General features: G+C 40.7%; 2 protein-coding genes across 2 annotated transcripts in view; one reads left to right on the top strand and one right to left on the bottom strand.

Moving 5' to 3' along the window:
• Nucleotides 1-16,777, bottom strand: part of nbeab (neurobeachin b) — a 143,968-nt gene that overhangs the window by 38,098 nt on the left and 89,093 nt on the right. Inside the window, 1 exon segment of the mRNA XM_068745474.1 lies at nucleotides 14,080-14,216. Coding sequence (XP_068601575.1) covers nucleotides 14,080-14,216 — 137 coding nt within the window.
• Nucleotides 11,530-12,609, top strand: mab21l1 (mab-21-like 1). The gene has a single exon (XM_068745590.1). The coding sequence runs from the start codon at nucleotides 11,530-11,532 to the stop codon at nucleotides 12,607-12,609; it is 1,080 nt and encodes a 359-aa protein (XP_068601691.1).

Below are 16,777 nucleotides of genomic sequence, written 5' to 3'. Positions count from 1 at the left end.
GCAGAATTTGGAGCATAATTTTTTTTATTCATAAAGTGGAATTACCCTGATTTATCTGTCATTGCCAAAAGCACAACAAGCCACTCTGGGCCATAGCAAAGGTGGAACAGGTTCTTATCGGCTTCTATAAATGAGAGCACTTGTACATTTATGCTAATGAGGGCCCTTTGTCATCTAGGCTCACTCCTTGGAGCTGAAAGGGGTTTGCAGGGTATGATAATCTGGTCGTTGAGTGCACTAGATCATTTGTACTTTATCCTCATGTAATTATATAGTTTAAATCTTTTCACCAATGCTAATCCCAGGACACGAGGAAGTGTCTAAACCATGTCTGCGGTTCTTAGCTGCACTCGTTCTCACTCATAAAATCACGGAGGAGGAGTGCAGCACTGATGTAATTATTCTGACTTTCTGTAGCCTGTGCTGTGAATCCTCACATCATTTTGATCCACATTAGCAGGCAGGCGGGTAACAAAGAGGAGCCTGGGGATATGGAAGACAACTAAGAAGAAGGGGAAACATTGCGCCACTGTCCAAAAAAAGGCCCTACATTTTTATGAAGAAAGAAAGATGGAGGAGAACAGGAAAATTAACTGAAAAGAGCAAAATGAAGTGCAGTGGGGCAGGCCTTTGAGGTCTCTGCCGTCCAGTGGGACTCCAGCCCATCTTGTGTGCCTTACAAAGCCGCCAGCCTTTGACAAGCTGCTTGGCAGGCTGCAATTTGACTAATTACATTGGATTAGACCATATTAATGCAAGCTGTTTTCTCCAGGGTCAATGACCCCCCAGTGTGTCCCTTCCTATTCATCTCGAATTTCGTCTGAAGAAAACATACACATGACAGAAAGTAGAGTCTTTGTTTATTTACACATTATAATAAAGATATTAAGCAGGTATCTATATCCTTGATGTTCTTTTTTTGTAATGGGGACAATGAATTACAAATCATCCCCTACAAAGAAAGCTGTGAGATATAGCCAACACGTTCCTGAGGCACACAATCACAGAATTCTTTGATAGAAAACCAAATCCTTTGCCTGCCTTATCTCTGCTCTGTGCAGAAAAAGAAGAAAAAATAAATAAATAAAATTTTTTTGAATCTCACTGAAGTCCCAGAGTTCACAAAATTGTTTTTATACATGGAGATGAGAGACAGGGAGACTCAGGTCTCTCCACATGCTGACAACACAAATGAAAAATTTAATTTTACTTTTGTCTAAGCAAAATATCAGTAAGAGATTTGACGAGTGAGGAGCAGTTGTGGCTTGGCCACACAAGTGTTAAAGGCAGGTGTTCTAAAATCCATAATTAATAGAGATAATAAAGAACATATCATCTGATCTGCTTTAAAGTCGGTAAATTCACTCAAAAAAGATAGAATAGTTATTTGTCAGAAGGAGGGGAACCAACCCTCATTTGCATCTGCAAAGCTTCACAATGAAAGGAGGGAAATGAGCCACGGAATCTGTGTGTTTTAATACAACTGCCCCCTCAATTGTACCAAATCAATTTGAGATTCACACAATGGAGCGGCAGCTTCACTGTTTGTATGTGCTCCTCTGCCTTAAACATGGTATAATAATAGTCTTAAACCAGGCGTCACAAAGACAGAATACCAAAGAGGCTTACAGCCTTGGTTTCATGAAACATTTAGGCAAAAGTTCCAAGGGCTGAGGATGATGAAAGAAGGTAAGCTTTGAAAATGGGCTTCTGGGATCTACAGCCCTTATTGTACAGAAGCCACATCAAATTAATACTGAGAGCCATTTGCAGCCTTTCTTCTCCTGAGCTTTTCAGAACGGATTAGGCTATGAAAACTCAGAAATGACTAAAACACCTATTAAGCATTATGCTCAGCCTTTCTCCTCCTTCCCTTTGAAAGTCGCAATTCACAAGTTGCTCGCATACTCGGAAGAAAGTCCATTTTATAGAACTGTGTCATAAAATAAAATGTATATTTCCACTTGTATATAGAAAAAGTAAATAACTTGTATTTTTTTTTTCATTTCTGGATCCACACACATCGAGTTCCTTACAAGCAGGCCACTATTCTCTACCATTAACTGACAGTTTCCACACTGATGAAGGGTATTGCTGGGGCTCTTTCAGGCTCTCTGCACCCCTCTTTGCTCTCTCAATGCCTCTTCAAAGAAACGCTGGGAGTGCATGAATTGTAATTATGGCTCCTAACAGGATTCAAGAGAACCCAAACGATGGTACTTGAGAACCAGGTCGTGTGGAGTTAAACGGCTGTCAAACACTCAAAGCTCCCCACCACGTGAACAAACCCTCAAAGCCTGGACATGTTCACTTCCAGGAGCCTCCTGTCCACTTTTGCTCTCATATGGAGAGATTAAAGATCAGCTAAGGTCCAGTTAAAGTTCCATATAGCTATTCTGCACTTTAGCGCACATTCTAATTTTAAAGGATTATAGCTCTGCATGACAGTAAGTAAAGAAAGTTGTGGACTAGAAAGAATAAATCCTTGTCAAAATCCAAGGTGAAGCGATGCCAACGACAAGTAAGGGATGTTTGTGAGAAATCCGGTAATTTAGGTAACCACCTAAGAAACCAATCCAACCACAGAGTCAGACTCGCTCCCAAAAATAACAACAAAAAGATCATCGGTGTTCCCCAGACAGTTTGAATGTGCCCAATACACTTTACACATTAAAGAGAGCAGCCTTCAATCAGGCTCCATCCCACTTCAGCCCCATATTACTCCCCAAAAGCACTCAAAAGAAATGAACCTGCAGCGTGAAGTCCCAATGCATGACCCTTATTAAACTCCTAATTGGATTGAGAGGTTCTAAGGAAAAAAAACCCTCAACATAGCTCATTCAGTTGAGATTATCTTCAGAATTCCTTCCAGCAGTTTGCCCCGTCAACAATAACACTCAAAATCAAGTCACTGAGAACTTTCTTCTTTTTCAAAACTCACCCAAGTTTAAAAAAAAAAAAAAAGAGAGTATAGGCAAAACCTTTTTCACCTTTCAGGCAAAGCACTATTTGATTTTCAGCGGGTACAAGTGACAGACCGAAACAAAGCCCAGCTCTGGCCATTGTAAAGTCTTTCACTGTTATAATGGTCTTAAAATGGCTACAAGCAGGGCTCTATTCAGCAATGATCAGGCTGCTCAGCTTTCTTCTCCACATCCAAAACACACTCTGCACCAATTGTGAACTCTGAAGTCAGCTGACGGGTGAACGAGGGACAGAGTTCACTCATAGCCATACTTTAATACTATCAATGTTTGCAGAAGTTCTCAACACATTAACACTAATTGCAGAGGATAAATAATGCCATAACAACAACATCAATCAAGTTCATTACAGAAAATAGCATAATGACAATAATTACAATAATATCTCATTAGGAAGGAGAATGAGAGACAGGGGAGAATTAATTGCAGACAGGTGTACAACACACCACAATTATGGAACCTGAAATTAGTTCATTGCCTCAGGGTACACAGAAAAGAAAGGGAAGGTTGTATGTGTGTGTGTGTGTGTGTGTGTTGTGGCTGGTTATAGGGATAGGAGTCGGACTGATAGAGAGAAGCTCACTGACAAAAAAGGAATTGCAAATAAGCAAACAAAAATGTCTTAAATGTGTAAATTAGGAGGAAAAATATGAGGGAAAAGCAGCTTTTCCCAGCAGACTGGTGCCATAGATGAGAAGGGAGCAGCGGAACGTGATCAAGGGGAGCTGCGGAGTGGTGCGGCAGGCGTCAAGATGAGCACTCAGCCAGCGAGTGGCAGCTTCTCCTATTCCAGTCAATCATTCATTACAAAACCAAGTGCTGCAGAGGAGTGCCTCCTCTTTTTGACCTATCATATTACTGCCTCTGTAAACTCCTAATCCTCCCTTCGTTAGATGGTGTCAGCAGTCGACATGCTCTCACCCTGCCGCCACACTCCCTGCTCAGAAACCTGCAAGCCCTGCCAAGACCACAAAATCGAATGTAATAAAATTGTTTGAAATTTTACAAAGTGGAATGGCACAACTTCATCCGTCTTTGTGGGGGGCTTTCATCCATCATTCTGACATGTTAGTTTTTTTTAGTCATTAGAAAGTGATTCAGAAATTTGACTTGGTAATTAGAGAAGTTTTTCTTTTTGTTGTATCATTAATTCCATGTTCTCACTTCAAATAAGCAACACTAAAAGAAAAAATCTGATTTAAACTCCACCATCTTCCATTGGCTGGTAGGAGCATCATGGAGACTGGAAACAGGAACCGGCACATCAGCACTTCTTCATCCATCATGGCTCTTTCATGGGGAGCCTGCTTCCTAAGCTACCGGTACTCTACCGGTGCCCAGTGAGATGACTACGATAATGAGTCCAACAGATGAAAGCCCAGCAGGACAAAACAAAATTCAGATTCCCCCCCCCCCCCCCACACACACACACACAAAGGGGAACTCACTGAATCAATGGTGTTATTTAGGTAAACAAAAGAATCGGAAGCATCTGTGCTTTGGCAGGACTCCAACACAGAGTGGGGTGATTAAGTCAGGCTGATCAATAGCATCAGCAATCAAACAATGACATTAATGAAAAGGATACCATATTTATAACTGTCCTGCATGAACATGGAATGTGATTCACAAATATACAGATGCCTCCAGTGTGTGGAGGGGTATGGGTAGTCCAGATTACACTGACAGACACCAGATAGCAGATACTCAAGGAAATGACAGTTCTGATTCAGGATGGATCTGAATTTAGCTCGATGTGACACCATCACAACAAAACAACTGCAAAACTATGAGTGTAAGCCAGCAAAGTTCTTTAACTTCTTTATAAAACATGGCACATGAGTCTTTGTCGTCTGTTAGGATCTTAAAATATCTCTCTTCGCTGATAATATATGTAAATCTGTGAGATAGATTTTGACACGGTTGAGACACACCTTCTACATAAAACAGGTTGGGGGTGGGGGGGTGTTAATTACCATATAAAATAAGCATTTGGCATTCTGCCCCATATGTCCTACTTTCTCAGTGAGGAAGATGGAAATGAGGTACGGTAGATTTGATTGTGACATGCACTCCGTCTGCACTCCACAATGTGTGGCTTCGCTAGTAACAGGCTAATATTCCGTACAGCTCACCGCCACCAGAACTAATGAAAGTAGACAAAATGTCTCTGCTGCCATCTTTGTCTAGCATCCGCTCAGGGTGAGCCTCCCTCTTTCCTTTTCACCTCCCCCTTTTTCCTCTCGCTCTTGAAGGGAGTGTGACAGCGGCATAAAATGGTGGCGAGCAAATGTGCCTTCCATGTGGCAGCAGTGGGGTTGACAGGCCAGGCTGAGGCCAGCATTATCAGTTCAAGTGTGCGGCTGCTGCTTTGAACGGCCTGGATGATTGCCACGGAGGATCGGGGCCAAGACGAGGAGTCACCAGCGGTTAAAAACAAAAGCAGACGCAAAGCAGTTCAATAGCTTAAATAGACAAACTCTGCTGCCTGATTTGTTAATAAATGCACATTGTATAGGTTCAATATTTGTCTGCGTAAAATTGCCCTAGCTGATAATGATTTGTACTTAACCCAAGATGCTATTATGTACGATGTGAATATCAGATAAAATAAACTCTAATATGATCACATACATTGTAAAAATTTGAAAAAGTGTTAGATGTATTTACTATTTTGCATGAATTACTTTACTTAAAGTTTGTCCAGAAATTTGTTCTGAAATGTTTAAATATCACCTCACGAAAATCCATCTCTGGATAAAACTACTGAACAAAGCCATTTCCATCCAGCACATTGTGGTGGTCATTCAGCAGGCTGTTAGTTAACCCTGAGCTCGATGAAGCAGGGGCATAAATCACAGAGTGAAACAAGGCAGACTCCTACGATTCATTAATGGAAATGATCTGTCAATATGCTGGAGTCAATTCACACGTGTCAGCTGGACTCAGCACACAATGGGCAAGCTAACTTATGAACTCCCAGGACCACTCCGCCGAGTCCATAAAACAACTGGCATCGCCACTGGGGAGCACCCTGAGACACAACCCTCTTGCACAGACCACCAGATGACACAGATGGGGCAAAACCAAACAAAGACGAGACTCCTTTTGTACAAAGAGGGACCCCTTTCAAAAGCCATTCATGCAACAAATTGGGGAAATCTGGCCATGCAACACTCTAGGTTTGCCCTTTTATTAGCATGATCCTTATACCCCAGTAAGTGAAATCTAATTTATGGCTGTCCCTTGCAAAAAGGTTGATAAAATAAAAAACACTCAAAACTTTGTCACCAACATTTAAACTATATGCTTAGCAGGAAAGGCCACAGCGTAACAGGCCATATCTCTTTTTATATTTTGCACAATAATAATTGAGGACATCAACTTTAGATTTAATCTAATGAGGAATAATACACAAAAGGATAATGCAAATGAACGCATAAATATTCTCTCCTTTGCAACTGATTATTGTTAAATCATCTTAACAAGCTTGGAAGGAAATGTAAGTTAAGGGTAGGTCATATTTTTTTCTTTATTGTATAGGATAAATCAGAAGATTCACATGAATCTCCATAGTGACAGAGATTATAATTGACACAGTATACTATAAATATCTGTCACATGTATTATAGGGGACTCCTCCATTTTATGGTAGCCTTAAACAACATCAAGCTTGACTACTTTCAAAGGCAGCTCATTAGTTATAGGGAGGTTTGTTTCCATGTAGGTCATTAAGAATGTGCACAGCAGCGTTCTCTTATTAGTCCTTCTGCATTTTCTTTTTGTGTGTGTTCTTTTTCAGCTGCACACCCGCGCCGCTGCAGTAATCTGCATAGAGAGACATTTGTCATCATTAGCCCCACTCTGACAGTTGGCACCCATCACCTCAGATCTCTAGGACTGGCAATTATGAACCCTTCATCCCTTATTTAGGTAACATTGCCTAATTTCATCACAGGCCTCACCAGCAGCATTTGATTACCAACAGCCCCAAACGCGCAATATCCCATGAAGTCTTCAATTCCCTTTGTTTTGTGTGATGTACTTCTACTCTTAGATCATGGCAAAAGAGGGAGAGCAGCATTCAATTAATCTGAATTTCAAAATGAATATGATTCACAAGGGCTGCAGAGAGGGCTGTAGATGAGCACAATGGGGTCAGTGGGCACATGATTGCCGCGCCCACCTTTAGATGGTGGCCATCATGCAGACATTGAGCTTAATCTCCGTGCTTATGCTTCCAAATGGTTGCCTTTTGGACACATATGACAAATTGGGAATACATAATGTTTTATATATAAAACTAAACTAAACTAAAACAATCAGACCAATTTACACCCCTGAATCTTGTATAGAAAATACCAAGAAATAAAACAAGCTGACTGAAGTAAAAAAAAACACAAAAAAACAGCAGCTTCTGCTCCCATCTCAGAAGCAACCAATGTTTAACAATGTCATAAACGACATAATCAAATGTTAAACTGTGCTAATAAAATGACTGGAAAACACTGCACCAGCACTTTCACTGCACCCAACAGCAAGATGCATAACATGTGCAAGATTAAAATGCACTAAACACAATGCAAGGAGGTATGCTATAAAACAGACCAGGACATTTCTGAACTTGTATTTTGGCAAACAAAGTAAAATGTATTCACGTAAATACATGCATGCAATGTATCATATATGTTGATAAGTGTACCATATTGCAGAGGGAGGGCCCAAGGGCCAAATAAAGCTAAAATAACCAATCAAGTTCCAAAAATTTTCACTTTTCTGTCATTCTGTTTGATCATCATGCTGAAATTGTTTTGGGTTTTCTCTGAGAGCATAAATATTATAAATACAATTTATTTCAGTACCTCCTGTTGAGTCTCTGTAACCATCTGGTTATGTGGTGCAGCTTCCTGACATCTCCAACAAAGATGGAACAGCAGAGAATAAAACAAATGAATGGACACAATCCAAAGGGGGTCTTCACTGGAGCCCCAGTACAACTGGCCTCCTACAGGGAGACCATATTGCTTGGAGTAATGATGTTCTGTTATTAAAAACCCTAATGACAATTTAATTTCATGACAAATAAAATTATAGAAAATGTGTCGACATGTCTCACCATCCCATGAGATTAAAGAATATTATTTATTAACAGTTTGAGAGCTGGTGTTGATGTCACTTATCTGAAGTGTCACTTCTTTTAATCTTTTTACAGAAGTATGTCATCGCAGTAAGCCCATTTTCACTAATCTGCATATTACCATCTGATCCAAACTGGTAAACTCCATCTATGTGGAATATAGCTTGTGAATATGCTTTATTATATAAAGTAAAAGACTGTGGAAAAGTAATGGAATATGGCTGACATTTTTTGTTCTTGTGTAAGAGGATTATTCAAGTAATGAATTAAGATCCATAATTATAATGCCAATCAGAAGGTTGCTAGTCATGGAGGACATGACAGAGCTTAAAATCATTTCAATGCATACTTGTAAAGTAATTTACCATTTTGTTGATAATTATCATGTAACACAAATAATTGAAACTAAAAAAAGTAAAGTGTGTTGATCACATTAGCCAATAAACCTTTAAAAAAAAGTAATTTAAGCTAAATACTTATGTTATTAAAACTAAATAGGTTTATTACATAAAATATAAAAGTTTTAGGTTACCCGCTGCATAAATCCTCACATAAATACAAGATAAGATATCTCACACATATCTTGGATGACATGAGTGTCATCAAAGGACAATTTCAATGATCAGAGAAGCACCATTGACCTCATGCCTTGCCATGTTAACAGGAAGATCAGTCTTACTAAAAGAGAGGAAAAAGGAAAATGGAGGAGAAAAAAGGAAAAAGTGTGGAGGCATGCTCTGGAAACAAAGAGGCCCTCAAAACGGGGTCATATGCTCATGCATATTAGGGGAAGTAGAAGTCATTGTATTGATTTACACAATCGTGTGTGCATTTTGCTGGGTCAGAAACAAGTCTGAACTGGAATCACAGACCCATATATCTCACAAGAGGGCCGCCATTAGCCTAGCGGGATGGTGAATGAAGCAACAAAGCTTGCAATGTTGTAATGGTGAAGATATTGCTAAGAAGATTTGATTGTCTTGGGATAAACCGAGACAATCAAATCTTCTGGAGTCTTGGGACTGCAGAGTAGTCACATGCTTTAGATTAAGAAGTGATAATCTCAGCGACCCCCCCCCCCCCCCCCCCTTCTATCTCACATACAGTCGACCAAATGCGGACTCAAGTGGTGGAATAGATTCTGAGGTATCTGACTTGAATCAAGATAGTCCGAAAATTCAAGCCTGTCTGATTTCAATAAAAATAAAGTACCTGCTGGGCAACAGGAGAGAGTGAAATAAAAGTCTATGAAAGCTTAGGAGGGGAAAAGTATTTTAGCTTCTTCTGACCGTACGAAAATGGCCTCCATTTCTGTGAGAATGTTTTGTATTTAGAAATTTGATTTGACCCGGATGTGATGAGATGTGCAATATATGCCTTATTGTACTACTTAATGATATACTTCTGCCATATAAAGCAGAAAATTACCCCTTAAAATATGTCATTCCTGAATAGTAACAATGTGAAATTCTAAGGAAGGCTTGCCTGGAAGCGACTGGCCGCATGTCCATGATGTGATGATAATGAGAGTCACCTATCTATCAGGGTCCTTCCCGTTTTCACCTCCTCGCTCAGCCGCATCCAAGCAGTGAGCATCAGCGTAACGTGCAGCGGTTTGCCCTCACAATGTCTGGTCTTATGCAGCTCTGACTGGAGCAGAGATGAGTGCAAATGTCTTTGTCTTCCTTATCTGATCCATGCAGCATGATCTTTTTGAAGTCCTCTTCAGAGGATGCACTGTACCTTGTGAGATGGAGTGCCAGCGCATTGTGAGAGTCAGAGAGGGTTTCGAGAGGATCTCTTTATTGTGGATCACTGTCTGAAGCAGACTAACATGACTGTAACTAAGAACAGCACATCGATACAGGATGGAACTTCACACAAAATGCTCTCCCATAGCTGATAGAATTATTAGCCGTTATTTTTTATTAAAAACAATCACGCAGTGCATTTGATATATTTTTTATAATTATTACATTGATGAAGAAAACATGTATTTACACATTGTTTGTAGAATATCAGTGGATATTATTTAATACTTAATGCCAACATATATTATGTACATTTAAATGTCAGACAAAAAAAAAACACAAATTAAAAAGAAAACAATAATTGTTTCAATATTACAGTTTATATAAAAAACAATTAATATATCAGAAACGTTTGCATCTTTGGCTTTCTTTAAAAAAAACATTATATCAAGCAGTTCAGTGAGTTATAGGTTTAATTTTAGAAATTTAAGAGAAAATAGACAGGCAAATAAATGTTAACATCACAATGGCTGTAGTAGAAAAACAGCAGCTCAACACACTGGCTGGCTTATGACACCTTTCCAATCCGCAGGATAACATTCAAGGGAGAAAGTTTAATTCTGCTCGACTGCAGCCATGATTATTAATAACGTGTCAAACACCGTAACAACGTTTTCACATTGGCTTTCTGACTTGGTGCCTGGCTGTTCCCTTAATTTCAATAAACGTTTTACTTAATTGTAGCTTCAAACGTATAAGCAATGCCTTATTTGCAAAAATGTAAGAAAACCTAGATAAATTAGACAACTATTTTGTTCTTAATTTATCCGATGTTATGTCATGTAGAATAAATAAAAAATAGCCCGCTGAAGAAAAGGGCGTTTATTTTAAAAATGTGGCAAATGACAAAAATAAATAAAAAAATCGAAACCGAATGCATATATTTTAAGACGCTAACAACTCCAAATCCACCTACTGTTTTATATTTATTACAGACGACTTTAAAAAAAGCAGCAGACGCGCGATCCAGGAGAAAACAACTAAAGAAATTGTCATTTTTCTTCTCTCCACATGCGGAGGTGTTCTTCCGCTCCTCGATGCACCATTCCTGCACTTTTTACTGGTACACAACACCCGGAGATAAATTTGTTTTCGATAAACTGGGAAGCGGTGACGCATCAGAAAGCGATTGGACACCTTGCTTTCAACTCCTCCCTTATAATAATGTGTGTGTGTCCGCGCTGTAAAACACAGCAACATCGGGCGTCGGCACCAAGAGGGCACACTCCACTCTGCGCAATTACGCGGACTGCGAACTGGCACAGTAACCAGAGAAAAACCAAAAAGGCTTCTTTTTTTTTTCTTCTTTCTACGAGGTGGAAATGGACTTTTAATCAGACCGTCCTGGTGCGTTCAAGGACTTGCTTTGAGCACCTCAATGCAGCTTATGACACATCATCTGTGAATGTTATGATATGATTTTACGCATGTGCCCTGAGCACAGTCTACAGCTTTGAGTTGGTCGTCTTATAAATAGACATTTTTCTTTTTAAATAGCGTTCTTTCTTCTCTAAAATTGGCTCCCGTACAAACAGCCGCGTTGGATCCCTCGGCTTATTGCGAGACTCCGGTGTACAACCCGGATCTCTGCCCAAATATGATAGCCGCCCAGGCAAAACTGGTGTACCACCTCAACAAATACTACAACGAGAAGTGTCAGTCTCGAAAAGCCGCCATCTCCAAGACCATCCGGGAGGTGTGCAAGGTGGTGACGGATGTCCTGAAGGAGGTCGAGGTGCAGGAGCCGCGCTTCATCAGCTCTCTCACCGAGATGGATAATCGTTTCGAGGGGCTGGAGGTCATCTCACCCACCGAGTTCGAGGTCGTGCTCTACCTCAATCAGATGGGGGTATTCAACTTCGTGGATGACGGGTCTCTCCCGGGATGCGCCGTGCTGAAGCTCAGCGACGGCCGCAAGAGGAGCATGTCCCTCTGGGTCGAATTCATCACCGCCTCCGGTTACCTCTCGGCGCGCAAGATCCGCTCGCGATTCCAGACGTTAGTGGCGCAGGCAGTGGATAAATGCAGCTACAGAGATGTCGTCAAAATGGTAGCTGACACGAGTGAGGTGAAGTTGCGCATTAGAGACAGATACATAGTGCAGATTACACCGGCGTTCAAGTGCACTGGGATCTGGCCGCGAAGCGCTGCGCACTGGCCTCTCCCTCACATCCCGTGGCCCGGACCGAACCGAGTCGCAGAAGTCAAAGCGGAAGGTTTCAATCTCTTATCCAAAGAGTGTTACTCTCTGAACGGCAAGCAGAGCTCGGCGGAGAGCGACGCGTGGGTGCTGCAGTTCGCCGAGGCCGAGAACCGGCTCCTCCTGGGCGGCTGTCGGAAGAAGTGTCTGTCCGTGCTCAAAACGTTACGCGACCGTCACCTGGAACTGCCCGGACAGCCGCTGAACAACTACCACATGAAAAGTTTGGTTTCCTACGAGTGCGAGAAGCATCCGAGGGAGTCGGACTGGGACGAGAACTGCCTCGGGGACCGTCTGAACGGGATTCTATTGCAGCTCATTTCGTGTTTGCAGTGCAGAAGATGCCCGCACTATTTTCTGCCCAATTTAGACCTTTTTCAAGGAAAACCTCACTCTGGTCTTGAGAACGCAGCCAAACAGACTTGGCGACTGGCAAGAGAGATACTGACCAACCCCAAAAGCTTGGAGAAACTCTGAGGTAAAATGCGTCCTCTAACGAAATAAGGTCATGAGGCCTGATAACCTCACAAGCGGACAGAAACATATTGTCGATCGACTTGCAAAGTTTTGTGAAATGCGACTGTCCCTCTGTTATTGAAATGTTTTTTTTTTTTTGGCCTAGCCTGTTTCGAGATGATTTTTTTATGACAGAGTTTAATTTTCCATTGTCCTCGTGCACTTATTGTCGGTGTCAATATTTAGAAGAACATTGAAATAACTGAATTAATAAGAGTCCACTCCAAAAGTGGCCTGCCCTGCCCCCCCCCCCTCCGTGCCACACCATTGCCGACATTTAATTCGAAAAGGCTTTAAAATAAAGCCCCGTCTGTACATTTTATAGCCTACTGTAAATACATTCATAGATTGTGATTCAAGTGGTCTGAACTTGTGAATGTTGTTCTGTGACACGTAACTAGGATCCACCTGTTTAAATCTATACTTCTGAAATCTTTCTTTCTCTTGGCGAGACGACATTAATTTATACATGCATCAGTTGTTGTCTGATTCATCTGTTCCCGGTGACAATGTCATATTTTTGAAAGTTTACATTTTGGTGGTCGGCGTGTGGCATTTGTTTAATTGAAAACATTCCATCAATTTACTTGAATTATTATTTAAAGTACTCTAGTTTTTTTTTCATTGTTTTCTACCATGCTTAGGCCTACACGATAAAATGAAAATAACATATATATATATATAAATAAATAGTATATATATATATATATAAAGAAAATGCACTCGAAATACACTGGAATATAACATCTGTGATCTGATTTTTTTTTACATTTCTGTCTGATCTAATTTAAAGAGTTAATAAAAAGAGCCGTTTTATATCTGTGTCCCATTATGGTTTTATTAAATGTTTTTTTTTTTTGAAAATAGTGAAATATCGACCCAATATATTGTGCAATTGCAATTTAATGAAATAATCAGTTCTGAGGACTCTAGCGTTTAAGAGGAAAATATAGAAATTTATAATCACCACTTTAAACCGATCTACCGGTTTGGATTTTGTTAAACCATGCACCAACCGGGGTGTCATAATCTCCAGGTCGATAACCACTTAATTTTGCATAATTTGGTGATTTGACCGTCACCACAGTTTCAAACCCAGGCGTTAATGATAGAATATATACACGAACACACACGCTCTCACACACGTATATTATTATAATACGCACAAAAAAACGATCAGTGTTTGGACACAGATTTTAATTATTTAATATGAAATGAAAGACAGAACACGCAGAAAAGCGCAGCGCTTCTCCATGGATAAAACGAACTCCTCAAATATCCCCCTTTTAAAGCATCAAGGTGTATTTAGTATTTAGAAAATACACCTGTCCGGCGATTAAATAAAATAAAATAAATAAATAACAATATCAACAACCCTGGAAGACGGTGGAAGCCAAACGCCGCAGCCTCAAATGTTGGGCCTTTACTTACTTTTGGGTCGACCCTTCTGAAAGCAGGGTCGTCCTCGTCCACCTCGAAGTAGATTTCAGTGGTGGTGATGGACAGAGTCCCCCGGGCCACCAGGACGGGGGCGACAAGCTGGGCCGGGCTGCTTAGGACCACTGGGCCTGCAAGGGGTGGGGTCGGGGGTGCAGTAAAGAGCAGTGTCAGTTGCATGCAAAAATAAATAAATATATTTGTCCCAGTTGAAATGAGGCAAGAGCGGGTTGATCTGATCAAGGCGAAATACACCGCTCCGTGCGCTCAGATTATAACCCGACGGGATTATAATAACGTCTAATTATTGCTTTTCAGAATTGTACAAGATCAGACTTCCAGGCTTGGATTTTATTAACCTGCATTATCATTCGAACCGTCAAACAAAGGTCTGCACGGCTTGCTCATAGACATGACCAGCGAATTGATGAAGCAGTATTAACATAGATATGGATGTAATAACATGCAGGTCCGCGTATAGGTTGGCTACTTGTTATTGACACTGATGACGTAAACGCTGCGATCTGTCGAATCACAACGACCACTATTTAAAAAACAATAATAATAATCTTGAGAATTTTAGAGAAGACTGAAAGTGCAACCTTGTTCTCGTGTCCAAACTGTTCTGAGTTTGAAGGCAGGGTCGTGACCCTATAACCTGCTGATAATGATCACATCTTTATTTCTGTCGACACCTTCCCGCTCTTCCATCCTCCGTGTTCTCAGATCAGTGTCGCTCTGGAGCGCCGTTACAGTGATTTGTCCGCCCCCCCCCCCCCCCCAAAAAAAACGAAAAGCTCTCGGACTCGGGATATTTATCGATCCCCTAAAGTCCAAAGAGCCACTTTAATGTCTCATCAATCTTAATCTGCGTTCCTCAGCCAATTATGGCCGATGGTGTTACAGAAATACAAGCGGATTCGGGTCTCAACTCCCAGAGCGCCTCTTCATCGCCCCCGCAGTCTGCAGCCAAAGCGCGCTCCCTGGATTCTCTTCCCCCCGCGTTGCTCGGCTCCATTAATGGTGATCCTATCATCTGATGCTATCAGCAGGCACTACACGTTGTTTACAAGCTTCATATATAAGTACAAATAAACTCAGCCTGCTTTATTACGCTTTAGGTAGCGTGTAGTGTCATAAAAACATCAAAATAAAATAAAATAAAAACGATTTAGCACAGCATCAACTAATGTAAATATGTACTGTATGCCAATTATTATTATTATTATTATTATTATTATTATTGCATGATCTTTGTGGCTAAAAACTAACAATAAAGGTGAATTGTGTTTATGTTCCGAAGCCAAAATTAGAGCTATTGCAGCTCCAAGGTGCTGCACAGATGGAAAATGACAATGCCTAAAGCATTATGCCTGCATGGCTTCCACTGCTCACAGAGAGAAAGAGGATTATGCAGTAATCCCCCGCAGGGATTCTTCCATAATTAGGCTATATGGCATTCAAATGTTTACATGACAATAATTAAATCAAGGGCAAGTATAGGATGAGAGTGGATCTTGAATGACTGTTGACTTTTCTGTAATTGAAACTATTGATATTAGTCAAATAACAAGTCGGTTTAACGATGTGATGATAAGTTTTATTTCAGTGGTGCAGTTTGGGAAATCTGCTGAGAAGATGAAATGAAATGAAATGCTTTTTATTAGTCATCATCTGCTGACACACACATTGAAATTGAATTTTCACCCTAGAACAACGGGCCCCTTGAAACAACCACACACTAATACGTGCATCAAGGGGCCCTAGCACACGGAGAGGGAGTAGGGTGAAGGCGCTGCACCTGGAGCCGTTTTGCGGGGACGGTGCCTTGCTCAAGGGCACCTCGGCAGTGCTCCGGAGGCAGACTGGCCCCTCTCCAGTCACCAGCCCACACTCCATATTTCACCAGAGCTGGGACTCAAACCAGGGAAGCAGCGGACTTCTCCGCTTCCCAGCCCAGGGCCCAACCCACTGAGCCACTGCCGCCCCATGAGCCACTGCCGCCCCAAGATGTGTATATTATTACACACAATCCATCTGCTGGACTATACAGTGTTTGATAAGGCTGAGTGCTTTTATTTTCCACATTATGGGAGAAACATAATCACTATCCTTTACACATGGTGACACATAAATATATGCACATGTCCAGCTGCAGCCATTTTAACTTGAATATGTCGAGTGTCTGGGACAAAGTGTCTCCTTGTTCATTTGAGTAATTCTTTTTATTAATTATTCTCAATGTATGGCTTTCATGATCAATATATAATCACAACAAGCCAGGAGAAATGCTGCATTATAAGGCTGCAAGATCTAAAATGTTTTTAAAACAAGACCAACCAACAAAAAACAAACATTGAATAGTTAATACAAGTAATTCAGTTTTCCAATATTGTTTCTATTTTACCTCTGATGTCAACCAGTTTGGTTTTACATTTGTAAAAAAATTGTAAACTTTTTCAAATAAAAAAATAGAAATTTGGGGGATTCAGTCATTTGTAATTGTCTTTCTTTTTTTGATTCCATGTTTAGAAATGTCTGTTGGACTCATCTTTAATAAACATGTCACCATGCAAGAGACCAGTTTTCAAAATAGGGCTAGAAAGTCAAAATGGACATGTCTAATTCCACATTTCATGATGCATGAACAGATTTCCGGTATGCCAGCTGAACAGTCAAATCTATGAAATGT

Source organism: Brachionichthys hirsutus, chromosome 11 (assembly GCF_040956055.1).
Source record: "Brachionichthys hirsutus isolate HB-005 chromosome 11, CSIRO-AGI_Bhir_v1, whole genome shotgun sequence".
NCBI lineage: Eukaryota > Metazoa > Chordata > Actinopteri > Lophiiformes > Brachionichthyidae > Brachionichthys > Brachionichthys hirsutus.
Note: the sequence above shows the minus strand (reverse complement) of the source record. Positions and strands in the feature narration are given on the sequence as shown.

Bases quoted from the DNA above. Each gene is read 5' to 3' on its own strand.
- mab21l1 (XM_068745590.1), top strand. From the start codon at position 11,530: ATGATAGCCGCCCAGGCAAAACTGGTGTACCACCTCAACAAATACTAC.